We start from the raw sequence: 15379 nt of genomic DNA on the forward strand, positions 1-15379 counted from the left end.
ATGAAAGGGTTAAAAAAAAAAAATTCTTGAATAATAAAATAAAATCAGACTGAGCCTGATTTATTTTATTAAACAGTTTTACCAAGACAGAAACCAAACCAGGGTAAAATATGCTGCTGTAAAATGTCATTGCCATCATAGTATTTTATTAACGGAATATTAAAAAGGCTCACAGAACCACCATTAACACAGAGTATTAAAAAAAAACTATTAAAACCACAAGCTAGAGTTAATTTGTGCGTCTATATGGCTCACTAGACTTCCATCTTTTTCATACAGTTTTTATTTCACCCCAGTAACAAGGTGTTGCAACACAGTTGGTGTATTAAATGGAAAATACATTCTATCAGAAAATGAAGACAATCAGTTGACGTGCCTTCCAGACCAATAAGCACAAGCACATCACACCAACGCCAATAAGTGTCAGAGCACATCACCATATCAGTAGTTGATTCATCATTAAGACACAGCAGAGAATGAAAGCCGAAGCAGTCTATTAAACTACTGGAAATCATGTGTCATATTGGCTTACAAGGATTCAAACATAAAAACACAAACATGAAAAATGGAAACTCCTGAAATTAATTTGAGTAAAGATCAATTAAAAAGAGCCTAATGTAGACTTTAATAGACTTTTTCCCCATATCTGTCAAGAGATTAAATAATCTTTAACATCATTGTCAACTTTGGTTTACGAGTTAACACCAAAGGTTGATATTGCGAGCATACTATGGTATACGGTAAATCTAAACAGCCAAAGTTTCTCAATAAAACACCAAAAATTAAGGTGTCCATCTATACAAAAGTCACACAACATACACCAGCAGTCTAAGGAAAAAATAATTTCATGTATGCTTGTGCGTTTCCATTTAATCCCTTTAAAAAGATAATATAGTTTACATCAATCAAACTGAGTCACGTCAAAACATCCCACCATCATGGCGGCTTTGTTAACACAACAAACAATGAGAGATGCGTCAAACTTAACTGAACTGCTGCTAAGTCCTAGAAAAAGCTAAACTAATGATACCAAATGCACTTGTGTGACCTCTGATCACATGCCTGGAGGGGTGACGTCTAACCCAACCTAAAAACGTCAAAGCAAGACTAGTTAGTGGAGATATCACACAATCAGTCTTTGACCCACCAAGCATATCAACTTGACAAGATCTGAAAAATTACTTTAGGTCCAACAGCTCCATCCCTTATGAACACCATTTACTCATTAAAGTCTTGTCCCCTTTTAATACTCCAATGTTGTCACAAAATGTGGCAAACACCAGCATTTGACTGTCATACATGTGGAAAAACAATTGGATTAAATCAGTATCAAAAGAATTGCTGTACATCAGATAAAACAACCTAAAATTGATGAATGAAATAAGACATGAGAGGAAGCAAAACAAAGACAGAACATAAAAGGAGGTAATATTTATTCTCCACCCACCTTGAACACTTCAGAGAAGAATCCAGAGCCAATCCACTCACGGGTAAAATCATCAAGGCGCGTCAGACAGGAGAAGGCACTGATGAGGGCTTTGTAGGAGGATGGATACACTCTGCCCACCTGGAAAAAACAAGCACCAGCTGGTTAAAAACAGGACGTAATTCAGACTTTATCTGTTAGAAACATTTGTTTAAGAAGTAAAATAACAAACACATAAAAGTGGCGTAAAGACTAAAAGACTAGATAGTTGATATGGAGATTAATTAAGAGGAGCAACACAGATGCTGTCAGAGCAAACATACACACAGGCTTTTATGTAGCACAAACTCTCCAGGTCAATTTGTTTCTGCAAATACAACAAAATACAACAAACTTTTCCACTATGTGGGGAGAAATCAATTAAATTTTTAGAGGTCTGAGTCAATAATACATTATTAACTTTGGAATTAATAATCTTGATTAATCACACTTCAATCACACAACAATATTTGCCACAAAAAGCAACTTTTTTTTTTTTAAATTTAAATGGACTTTAGCAGATGAATATATGGAAAAATAGTCACATTTTCAAGCTTTATTTGTGGAAAAATATATTTAATTGCATTTCTATTCAAAATAGAAGAAAAAGAAATTTTAAAAAAAAAAAGATTTTTGGTAAAAACTGAACAGACCGAACTGAATGTGTCATTTTAAGTACTTTAACTAACAGGTCCAGCTGTTCTAATCAAGACTCTACAACATGTTACAGTACTGTTAACTTTGTTAATGTTTTCGTCCACACTCTTCATTCACAGGTAGAATATCTGACAGTAAACCAGGGAAGGATCAGTCAAGGGCAACTTTGCACATTTCCCTTTCAGTATGGTCATGGAGCAGACGTGATCATCTCCTGTTTTAGCTGCAGTTTGGAACTGAGTGATGTATATTTTATATTATACAAGCAATTAATGATTGGCTTCAGTTTCATTGATAGATTTCTTTTCCTCAAATAATAATAAATAAATCCTTAAGTCTGAGTTTTATTATCCAGATATTGAATGTAATTCAAATTTAAGATGGTAAATGTCACAAAATTATTATCCTATATTATGTATCCTATATCACTAAGTCAATTCATAGAGTACCTTAAAAAATACATTTTTGTCATTTATTATTTGACAAAAAATAAAAGCACAAAATAGAGGGTGGAAAAGCTATCAGAACAGAATAAAGCTTAAACAGTAAGCTTGTTCACAACCAGTGCATTGACAGTATATGACAGTAAAACAAAGAAGGAAAAAAACTAATACTGACCTGTGAAGGTGGGCCCATCTCACTGTTTACTACCCCTCCAGTACCATCTTTGTCCTCACTGAAACGTTCAGGCCGTGTAGGGAACCCAGCAATAGAGTTGCGTTTATTCCGTTCCATGGCGATGTGAAAAAAGGTGATACCAGTGAGGGTAGTACGGGCCTTTTTCTGTTACGTACCCACATGACAAGAGGACTAGATTGTTTTAACAATGCCGGGAGTTTCACGGCAAAACAGTTCGTATTAAGTTTGTCTCCTGGGAGAAAATATGTCACACACATAGACTTTAGTTTGGAATATTTTTAGGGTATCCCTGCTGACAAACCCCTGGTTATATCCAAGTGGTTTCTCGCTATTCCAGTTTCTCATTTCATATTACCGAGGAGTCCAGAATGATAAGAGCTTCACATGCCTGATCAAGGTAAGATGAGACCTTGGAAACCTGGAAAAAATAAGGAGAAAAAGAATGAATGGGCTTTTTGTTAGTTTTCTATTATGATGTTTAAAGTACAGTCACTGTTTTATCAAATATTCCATACACAGCAACAATGTATAAGAGGCATGTTATTTATACTTGAACATTTTTATATATTTAGCAACAACTGGACTTGTAAACTGGGTCTGGCCTCAGGATTGGCGAGACAAGCCACTGTTTCCTGAAAAGGCTCAACTGAAATGGCAGTAATGGGGCCGATTGTCCAATTATGGGAGATTAGCCAAGGAATAGCTCAGGTCCTGGACCTTTCTGCCATCCAAAACAATGTCAGCGGGGTATAAAGGGGAAACGGGAAAGGATGTCTGTGGCTTAAAGCATTTTTCAATCCTGTAAACAATACAGCTTTCATATATTTTAAGAATACTTCCTGTCAGAGGGAAAGTTTTGCCATAACAATCATGTTGAGACTCAGAATGGACCAACAAACTTCCTTTTCCCCAAAATAATGAGCAAAATCTTTTTTTCATGTATGTTTACTTCTGAAGACATCTGTAAAATCTACTGTTTTGATTCCAAGCTAACAATTTAGGGTCTTACATATAGATAAAAGATTGATCAATGAGTAAATATAAGGCTGAAACAGGAGTGGCGAGCTTTAACAGCCCCAAGGCCAGTTAACCAGCATGTCCAACAGCATCATTAATAATTTATTTATTAACCATTTCTAACTGAATTAACAGATCATTTGTTAGGCATCAGGGTGCATCACAACACATACTGGTATAACAATGCAAAAATAAAATTTATTGTAAGATATTTTATCCACATTGTTTAACTGTGCTCTGTAATAAAATTTTACAACAGAGTAATAAAAGCCCCCACCACTCCCAAGCGAATGACCCAACAAACACTCAAACAGTGGTTGCCAACAAACAACCCAACAAAAGGATGTACACTGGTCCATTTTGGTTGCTTGGGGGTAACTAGGCAACTATAACTCATGAGCCCTACTTGCAGCTTATTCTATGATGCTGATTGCTCATTTTTAACCTCAAATCCCTTTAAATTGATTTACAAGATGAATAACATTTAGATAAATCCTACAGCAACTCTTCTTACAAATGTCTCACACAGAGAATTCACACACCTTGGTTTACTCTGTACAAGCTGCTGGAATAATATAATCATCAATAATTTAAGGTCTTTATGCCGGAATGTTTTTTGAGCCGAGAGAATTGGGGAAGTCAAATTACTGAAAAATGGGAGCACTTTTGAAAATCACCAAAACATACAGGATAATTTTTCAGACTTTCAGTTGTTATATATGTAAATTATTTCTATAGATAAATAAATAAAAAGATGTAAAGAAGTTGATTTGAAATGTTAAAAGCTGCGAGGTAAGGTCATCTTAAATGGCTTACTTTAGTTTCTATCCTTCAGAATTCCCCTACCAGGTACTTTTATTCAAACAATGACCTCATCTGTGACACATTTTTCAGATGAGAAAGCATATGGTAATGTTCTTTAAGATTTCCCTTCTCACAGAAGTTTTACTTTCATCTTTGTCCATAATTCTGATATTATCATGTATGTGCACAGAGGAAAACAATGTATGAGTACTTCAGCTAAAACATATCAGTGGAAATAATGACACAAATAAAGAAAGTTTTCATATTAACATATCAAAGGAGCCATCTAACGTGGAAGCAGAAACTAAATATCAAATTCAAATGTGGTTTAAAAGTATCAGATCCTACAGCAATGACACAACACTGTAAGAGTTACTGTATACCAACGGGATAGCTTCTGAGATAATTTCTAACACAACTACATCCTTAAAAGGAATTTCATGCGCCTCATTCTTTTTATTATTATTATTATTTATTTTCTTTAACTAATGATACCTCGTTTTATGCCTTGCTGAAATGGCACAGCAGATACAAAAGCCCCTGTGACAAGAAAAATGCATTTTCAGCAGGGTTTCCATCCAAGAACAAGAGCAGAGCCACACATCGATAGTATCTGAGTAGACAGGAATAGATTATCAAGAAGAATATAAACTGAGTCTTGATTCATAACAGCTAAAAGCAACTTGGAAAAGGCTTCACACGCCCACATTAGTGGTGAAGTCAGCCCTTGCTGAGAAAGCACAAATTTCCCATACATGTCATCACCACGTTCATTTCTTTTAAAGTATAGTTACGCTTAAAGAAAAACAAAAAACAAAGATAATTTATGATTAAAAACATATCTCAGTTCATGATGTTTTATAGTTTAAAGAAAATACTAACAGTTTGAATTCACTACTCAGTAAGTACTGCTTAATTTGAAAAAAGAAGAAGAATCACTCTAAGGATGCACAATTATCTGCAAATCACTGTAGTCAGTTATCATACATCTGACACATGTCAACATTGCCAGGCAGATAAGCGCAAAGATTGACTGGCTATGGGGAGATAAAATGTCTAAAATCTATCCATTACTGTCACAGTAGGACAAATTTTCTGCTCTGTGTGAAAATGCCAATATAAAAATCAAATATATGAAAAATATATTCCAGACCCATTTTATGTTACATCTTCATCAGATAAAGCAATACTTTAACTTAGTTTAATTTTTCATCACCAGATAGATTTGTTCATGAAAAGTAAAAGGAGAAAAGGTGCATATTTAACAAAGGCGATCAGCCTAAACCCGTTGAAAAATATACATATTAAATATTGGCAAACATTGATGATCAGGTTTTCCTACTTCATATTATAGAAAATATCAGTTCAAAAACTATAGACATGTAACTTTAATAAATACAAATGAAAGTCATCCCTTTCAACTATTAGATTCACCTTCAAATCCAAATGATATTCATTCACAACCCCATACTAAAAGATTATGTATGGAAAAGGGTGCTGCATTCCTTTTTTTTGGTGGTGGAGGGGGTTAATGTATGTTAAATGTAGTCTTTTCCTACTCCAAAACAGATGTGGCACCACCAAAAGAAGCCTTAGGGAAAATGTTTTAACAGGAGTTTGAACACCATCCAGCTGTGTCCCAGTGGATTACAGAATAACAAAACATGTCAGCACTAGATCAAAAGTTAAGTGATGCTTTAATGATAGGTTGCAGAAAGGTTGTAATATCACTGTACATCAGAAGGCTTTTAAAAAGCAGGTTCATCTTCTGTACGTACATCGTGAATGAAGAAGGAAGAGCATGTCTTTTCTGTTTGTCAACAAATAGTGCTGATCATTTCTTTTCAGTACTTTTGTAATGTGGCAGGCCATTCAATAATCATTCAAAGATCACAGCTCCAAGCTAATGAAATAGCAACATCAAGAATTAAAGGTCATGTTTACCAGAAGTAAACACCAGCCTCATATATGACCACAATCGATTGGGATAAACCAATATCAACAAGTGCTGCATACCTGTCCCCTTTTTTTCTTTTTTATTTAAGAGTGTATAAGTAACAAATACATAGGCAAATGAACATAATTTTAAAATAATAATAAAAACAGGAGAAAAAACTTCCACTACCTGGACACAATAAACAGGAAATTAGAGTTCAATTGTAAAACAGCTAGACATAACAAAACAATAACCAATATATTTTAAGTGGAATAAGAGACCATAGCTGAGAAACTATGTGAGATTTGTTAGGAATGTGTGGCACACTTCATAGGAAATAAGAAACTAATCAAACCAGAGAAGTAACAGTCCAGTTAGATGTTTAATGGACTCACCTGCTTTTATTTCTATGTCTCTGCAGAAAGGCATCTCCAAATCCACAAGCTAAGGCCAAAACAGTGCAGCTAGCTGAGAAACTAGCGGAGGGGCGAGTTTGTCAACAAAACGCGAGCGGAGCAAAGAGCTAACAGACATTAGCCAGAGATCCTGCAGACAAACAACAAGTTTCTCACCGTGACAGCTAAAAAGTCCACATCTCTGTAGGTTGGATACATGAACAGAAAACTACGTCCTCTCTTTTCATTATTGTGTCCACGAATGAACAAAGTGCAATGTTTCTTTCTGTACCGCCCGTGATGATATTTCAAATGATTGTTAGTGTTTGACAGCTCCGTCGTCGCTCTGCTCTCTCATACGGCTACTCCCACTAGTCACGCCCACATTTGATTGCCACCTCTTTTGCCCAATGGGCGTGGCGAAATTGTGTCCGTACAAATGAATAGAGTCGGTTTTGATCAAACTAATTAAAAATACCAAATATCACTATTTAGATGATAGGCGAGGACATTTTTCACTCTTTGAAGGTGTTATTCTAAATATAATTTCAACAAAGAGTGAGAGATGATCATTTCTTGTACATTTAAAATTCCACTGAGTTTAGAAATTTGTATAAAATTTTGTTTCCCATTCTTTATAATGATCGCACATCCATAATAGGTTAGTTTTCCAGACTAATACAACTGCAGATGTCACTACATTCAAACTTACTGGTCAGTGAATAAGTAACAAATCATTTGTTCTCTTAGATAATTTAGACATAAAATATGTGGTAGATACTGGGTAGATATATTGCAACCCAAATACACAATATTTAGCAAATAAGTCACAGAAAAACACAATTGCCCAAAATTACTATTAATGACTCGAATTCAATTGTATATACAGGAGGCACTGTAGCTCTGTCTGGCATCCATGCACTCTCATGAAAAAACAGCCTCACCTGGTGGGCAGACAAAGGTAGCACTACTTTATCATGGAGCCACCCATTTGTCCTGTGGATTGTGTGAGTCGTACTTTGGTTTGGGTTAAATTATTTTCAGTGAAAGTTTCTGCCAAGAGAGCGGACTATTTATATAAAGAATTGGGAAATGGTTTATTTGGGTGTTTGTGCAGGTTTGTAGACTGATTAGCTCTCTTAACCACTCCTGTGTCAATGTACCAAAAGAGTCAAGGACCTGACTGTAACATCACATGAAAAATGTCAACATTACTGAGTGAGGTCAATTCATGATGTTTGAACTATGTATTGCAGTTCTCACCTAAATTAAAACTTAATTCACCAAAAAGGGCATTTTAAATAAATTATAAAATCTTAAAAGTGCCATTTCAAAATGACATACCATACTGTTTTTGGTATGCCTTTACACATTTATTTATCCACTTAACCATGAACTACAGTGCATTTTGAGTCACTAATTTTAGCCAAAATATTTGACATGTAATAAGAAAACACCTTGCAAAATCCATGGGAAAAGTTTCGATAGGTCATTCCCCTTTAAAGATACAAATTATAATAATGAAAAACCATAATTTTGTCAAAAAATATGGTTTTGATTGTAGTCTGTTAGCAGAGTTGTATAAAGTAGAAGTAGAAGTAAAAATAAAGTAGAAGTCCTGCCATGTTTTGGATCATCCTGTGCATTCAGAACAGGTGTTTTCACTGACAGGTTCATGAAATTAAATTAAATTAAATTAAATTAAATTAAATTAAATTAAATTAAATTAAATTAAATTAAATTAAAAAATACTTTATGAATCCCCAAAGGGAAATTCAATATTGTAGTAGATAATAATTAATTTGAGGGGGTCTTGTTCCGGAGACTGAAGGCTGCTGGCAGGAATGATCTGCATCTTTCAGTCTTACAGCTGACCTGAAGAAGCCTCTCACTGAACACACTTTGTTGTGACATATACATCTACCTTACAGTGGAGCTGAGCTAATTAAATTCACCTGGTTTAGTGACTGGTTGGAAAGAGCTGCCAGACAGGACTTCTTGTTAGACACAACCAGCATGAGAACTAATACCTTGAGAAGGCATTACTAAAATTTGCACTGTATCAGTTAGTTTTATAAGTAAAATTATTGGAATTTAATTTAATTTAATTTAATTTAATTGCACTTCGAAACTTAAAACGTCACATTTTCCAGTTTAGACATTTTGGCCTATCAGTGGCGCCGTACTCCCCGTCACGTGACCATGACTGTTTCCTGTTACTATTGTACTGTTTTTCACCCCAAAATAACAGCTGTAATGACAAGTACATCTGTAACGACGGCTGCTGTTGTGTAAATTTCCCTCACATTCAATAATCTGTGTAATGTCTGCCACGTCGCTGCAGCCAGCAGAAGCTTTGCTTCGGGGCAACATGGCCAACTGTGTGGCTTTCCAGAGCAAGTTAACCTCCATCATGGAGATGCTCGCCAAAGCAGCCGTGGTGGAAATCAGCAAACTATGGGAGGACGGCTTCGCCGTGGTCCAGGTCGAGCTTCGCAGGAGAGAAAGCGAAATTGAAGCACTGAACAGAAAGTTGATGTCGATGGAAAACGAACGGCTCAATGCTCTTTCTCAGGCTGCAAACAAGTCTTCATCTTTTTCCAAGAGAGAGCAGCAGATTAAGCTGCTGTCTTCCGCCGGTGATGGTGAGATCAGACTGACCACAATACTAAATAACCACTATGTTATACACTGTGCTTACCTGTATAAATCACAGCTAAATTACATTGTTTTTAATGCAAGGTGTTGTCATTAGTACGTAAGTTGTTGCTCTTTCCACCGCTCATCTAGATCAGATTTGTCTGTCTTCAAAACTGTTTCCATTTCTGGGTTCCCACAGGAAGAGTTAAGATTTGATCAAATCCATGCAAGAACCCTGTAACAATCTTCCTAAAGGCTCTAGCATTTAGCATTTGTCAGATGAGACATAAAGGTGATATCAAACAATATGTCAAAGGTAGGCATGCAAAAGCTAATGGTCAAAGTTGTAAGGAATTGCACAACTTCAGGGATTCATTCACACTTCTCTGGGAATAATGGGGTCTTTAAAACGTTAAAGGTGTTCAATAGCCATCCATCTATCTTATCCAATCCCAGTTTTCAACAGCTCAAACCAGTATGGTCCAGATTTCCTTCCCCTTCTTAGTAACTCCTTCATCTCATCCTGAAAGATACTAGATGTTTCTAAAACAAACAGAATCTTTAAAGCTGGTCTCATGTCAGCACTGGAAATGTTGCTTATTTCCAGTTGAAAATGGCAGAAAAGTTAGAGGCATCAAGGTGGTGTGTAAAAATATTCAATGGTATAATTTTTTTTCTCTATCAAACTGCTGTTACAAAGCAGCCATAAGTGCAAATTAGATAAGTTTTTATCAAAACTGATTGTTATTTCAAGCTTTGTTAAATTAGGATACTTATAAATAAGGGTCTGTTATAAAAAAAAAAAAAAAAAAAAAAAAAAAAACTGGTGTAAAATAATAAAATTATTTATTAAAAAAAAAAAAAAGAAATAAAAAAGCTGAACAATAATATATATAAAGACTCAAATTGCCATGAGTGGTTAGTGTGTGGACCGAATGAATGCTCTACTTTGATTGTAAATGTTCATAAAGGAAAGATGATCTGGTTTCACCTTGTCCATTGTGAAGATGTATAGAGTTTCTTTACATTGAATTATTAAAGTAAACTAAATTAGGCTGCAGCTTGCAACTATTACAGTCACAAGTTCACCTGCTTATATGTCTCTTAATACATGATAATGTGTTGTCAAAAATAAACAGACACGGTAACATGTTCAGGCAGACTTGTATCAAAGTAGATATGCATAATTAGTTATCAACCTAATTATCTGTTATGTAACAGCACTGTATGTCATTAAAAATAATAAAATTTCTTAGTTTGGTTTGCAAAACTAAGTTGATAAAAATAAACTTGCTTTGTCCTTTCAGGATCTTCTGTAGAATCAGACCAGAGTGTCAGAAATAAGGCCGACTCTTCAGCCAATAACAGCAAACCTCCACCTGCTCAGACAGAAGAAAAGCAAAGTGAGCAGGTCAAACCGAACCACTGCGAAGCAGAGGAAAAGGATGATGAGGATTTAATAGTCAAGCTGGAAGATGAGGATGACGTCCAGATTGTGGAGCAGGTAATGGACACGGATCATGGCTGCAACGCCGGATCAGGTCGTCATGAGATGGAACAGAATCAACCTGATGAAGTTGTGCAAGAGCAAGAGACCCAGCAGTGGTTGTCCGTTTCAGCGGGAAGCAGCAACACTGCAGACAACTCCGACTGCGTCCTTGACCCAAAGCAGTCATCGCAAAATCTGGACTCAGAAATTTTGCTCATTCAAAACGCTTTGGACATTTTGGATAATTCAGCAGAGGCGGCATATTCTGACAGGTTTATGAGGAATGATGGGACAGGGCAAAGCACCTCAAGTAAATCTTGGGCTCCTGTGACATTTAGTCAATCTCAGCCAAGTATACCCACAGAAGCAATAAATCACCCGGAGAGAGGAATGTCCGTTAGATTCCTTTCAGAAAAACCCCAAACTAAAAACATGTCATCTTTCAACCCAGACAGCACCTTCTTTCTTTTAAATGATCCAAAGCTGCACAAAACAATGGCGAGTCGCGGCATTAAGGAGAAGTGGTACATCTGTCCTTTCTGCGGCAAAAGCTTTGATCGCATCAGCCACCTAGAGATTCACCAGCGAATTCACACTGGAGAGAAACCGTACACCTGCGACATATGCGGCAAGTGTTTTTCCCAGAGGAGTAACCTGCGCACTCATCAACGGACTCATAAAGAGCTTCTTATCCAGAATCCAGTTTGATACCACTTTAAAGACTGAGAAATGTTACGATAACGTTCATGTTTAGATTAACTAACATTCTTTTTGCTTTTTCATAGTCAGACAGCTTTATTTATTCCTACAAGGGAATTCAGTTCATAGAACAATACCACCTTTAATATTACTGTATCTGACTGGTTTTACTGAGCTTTTTTTTTCTTCTTAGAAGTATCATTTTGAATTAGTTTGGGTTGTTGGAATTAAAATTGGTACGTCTCATCTGCATCTCTAGCAAGAAACTATTACATTACATTGACTCAAAATCCATTCAGACTAATAGATTTGAAAATATTGTAAATAATAAAATACCTTGGTTTTAAGCTTTTTTTTGCCAGTTTTTGGCTATTGTTCGATATAAAGCAATACTCTGATAACAAATCTTTACTCTGAGATAATTGCCATGTAAACAGCTTGGTCTAATCATCTTTACCCAGATAAGGACATATTTACAGTAAATATGGTCATAATTGCATTATGTAGGTGTGTATTCACCTGAAATACACAACCTGCTGTGGTTTTTAAGCATTTTCCAAAACTAAGATGTGGCTACTACTACTTTATAACACAGTAAGAGCTGGGAAAAAATAATATACCAACAAAAGTTGGATTTCCACCAAACACCAAATCTTTCATGAATTATCCCATAACTACATTGGACTTTTAAAGAGATTTTTTTTTTTTTTTTTTTTTTTTTAGAAAATCTTTCCCAAAAAGTTTTTTAAAGAACATAAATAGGCTCTTTTCCTTACTAAACGTAAATATCAAGTAATCCTGAAATCCAGCATAATACCTCTGAAAGCAGCATAAGTTGTAGTTTGTGCAAAATGGAATGACTGCAAAATAAATAAGGCGTTTTTGTTGTGAGAGGTTAAACTTGAGGAAATCCAAGCTTTGAGAATTATACATATTAAAAAGGTTTTAGAAAAGTGCAGAATCATCAAAATGGCTAAGGGGATGTAATGACGCCACTACTCATCATCTAGACAATGCTTTATCTAAAAAGGAAAATTTCTCCAGTTTTGATGCCTTAATCAGATTACCGTCTCATTGTTGTGCATGTAAAAGTAGCTTGCATGGAACAGAGAAAGCCAGGAAGGAAACTACATATATGTAAAGTCTAAAAACTTTTCTGTAGCATGAATACATGCAACAGTCTTCCTAGTTTTTGGTAACAGAGAAATTGGTGGAAATCTTAACTGGTATAATTGCTCAGACACATCTCAATAACAAGTTTTACTTAAAAAGATGGACATTTCTCAAAGATAAATCATCACAATCGGAATAAACATGTGCACAGAAAAACTAAGAACTAACATGGTCTATCAGGATCACAGAAGATAAACCTGAAGCAGACTTGGTAACCTTTAAACTATAACCTCTTGTTTACGTACTGCTTCCGTCACATCCAGTTCACTAAATTGTGACTTTTCCATTATTATGCCGTTTTTTTTGTTGCATTTGGCAGTTCAGCCTTACACGTTTACATCATAACTGCAGATAGACACAGGTCCTTAAAGTTGGGAGCCTTCCCTATCCGAAAACATGTTTAACAGTTGTGACCTTTTAGTCACCTTTATAGCTTTCCTAAGGATTCTCAGACGCTCTACAACATGTTAAGAAATATAAAATAGGTGACAAATCAAAGAAAATTTTTCTTAGTAAGGTCATTTGTGACTCTGTGCTACCAAAACTGTTTTAAAGTGTTTGAACACTTATTCTGTAAGAGCAAACCCTTGCACCCCCTTTGGTGCTCTTATTTAGGTGATCCAGTGATCATTAAGCCATCCAAAGGCCTGGTTGACAGGTCAGATGACCACTACACATTGATCACAAAAAGAAAAGGGGCATCTAACTTTCTATTGGATTTTTACACTCAAAGATGATGAATAGACCAAAACTATAACAGAGCATAGCCTCTGTATGAGTGAAGGTCCATATTTTCCCCTTTATGTCTGTTGACATGACAATATACCTGCAGGGTGTCCGTGTCCAGTTCACATCCACTTAAAAATATCCACAAAAGTAAAGGCAAGTTTTACAACTTTGGAAACACCAGTTTTTGAATTTCTCAATGATGAGTTTGATATCAGTCACCTTTAGCTGGTGAGCAGCTGGCCTGGTTCACCTAAAATTTGTTATGCTATTTCTAACTTATTTAGAAAAAAAAAATGTACTGAGTAATATACTGTATGTTAAGTCATTTGTTTTCTAGACTCGGTTATCTGCTAAAGTTTCAGCTCGTCCCTCGCGAGGACAAAGTGTGAATAAAGTGTTTGTGTCAGGATGTTACACCATATCTTTTGTTCTACCCACTCAGGTCTTTTTGGATGTAGCTCAATACTATCTAAATCCATCACAATCAGTTCGGTTTGAGTTTTTTTTCTGCAAGTTACAATATCATAAGCAGGCAAATGTAAAAAACAATTTAAAAAATCATTGCAGTCTCATGGCTGCTGTTTTACTGTGCTGTGATTCATTTAACCTTATTTAGAGGAAGGCAAACCAGCCTCCATGTTCCACGTTTCAAGAAAGAGCAGTGACTGTAAAATCAAATATGCTGTATCTTTATGAATAAACATTTTAACATTGACAAATGTCTTGCATTTTCACAGAAAAACATTGGCATTTAAACAATTACAGTATATTCCTCATCACCTCACTGTGCTTCTATATTCACAGTCCATCCAGTCTGTCACTGGGAAGCATTTAACACTGAGGCCCAGTAACGATTCCACCCCTCAGTCCCATCCCATTTTGGAGAAATGAGGTTTTCTTATTGGTCTAATCAATGAGCAGACATCTTCTTTCAGCCTGAACTTTGGGAGACATCTGAATAATCACATGACAACTATTTGTTGGTCCCCGGGAATCTTACATCAAAACAGAAGATGAGGGCCAAGAAGAGGAAGTGTGTCTGGGCCTTAATGGAGAGGTATAACTGGGCATGCTTCCCAGTTTGACGTAGTGTATCCATCAGCATCCTCTGGTTAAATAGTCCATGTTTCTGCCATTCCTTGTAACAAAAGCTCATTTCACCTTCTAGTAACTGAAGGTAGCCATTGATGACAATATAAAACTATTTCTGTATTTACATTAGATACAGTAGATGCACAAAGTACTCATCCATTAAAGGATCTTAGCCAGAACTCTGTTCTTTGTGTCTATGCTGTCCTCCCTGAATATATTTGATGTAATCTGGGCATACCTGCTTGGAGGCAGGATTCACCAGGAATCCATCTTGGATGCTTAAAAAGAAGCTGCACTTTCAGGTCTAAAGCTCCAAAAACACTGAATATGCAGGTTTGTTTTGCACCCAACACAGTAAACTTCATATAACAGGAAGCTGGAATAAATCTTTCCTTCACATGACAAGATGTTAAGTCAAACAAACCCCTCCAGTCACTCCACTCTGTTAAGAGAATCTTCAAAATATTTAGGTTAGAAAACTTCCCTAATATGGAGCGACCCTTCTGTGAACCACAACGTCCTCAGATGTTGTCTGACTGGACTCATCGCTGCATACAACACCCCCCCCTTCCCTGTCATCTATACTGGCAGCTAACCAGTGAAAGCACAGACAGACCCCAGCATATGTTCACTCTTTCAGGTTA

At 36.0% G+C, this 15379-nt stretch overlaps 1 protein-coding gene across 2 annotated transcripts in view; it reads right to left on the reverse strand.

Annotated features, from left to right (window-relative positions):
- Positions 1-7230, reverse strand: part of tesk2 (testis associated actin remodelling kinase 2) — a 31075-nt gene extending 23845 nt beyond the window's left edge. The window contains exons 1-3 of one of the 2 annotated variants that reach the window (XM_079243088.1): positions 6914-7230; positions 2741-3179; positions 1448-1567 (exon numbers count right to left, since the gene is read on the reverse strand). In XM_079243088.1, coding sequence (XP_079099214.1) covers positions 1448-1567; positions 2741-2857 — 237 coding nt within the window. In that variant the 5' untranslated portion in view covers positions 2858-3179; positions 6914-7230. The remainder of the gene's footprint in view (positions 1-1447; positions 1568-2740; positions 3180-6913) is intronic. The other variant, XM_079243089.1, reaches the window with a different exon arrangement.
- Between the last annotated feature and the right edge of the window lie 8149 nt (positions 7231-15379).

Source organism: Telmatherina bonti, assembly GCF_933228915.1.
Source record: "Telmatherina bonti genome assembly, chromosome: 7".
NCBI classification, from domain to species: domain Eukaryota; kingdom Metazoa; phylum Chordata; class Actinopteri; order Atheriniformes; family Telmatherinidae; genus Telmatherina; species Telmatherina bonti.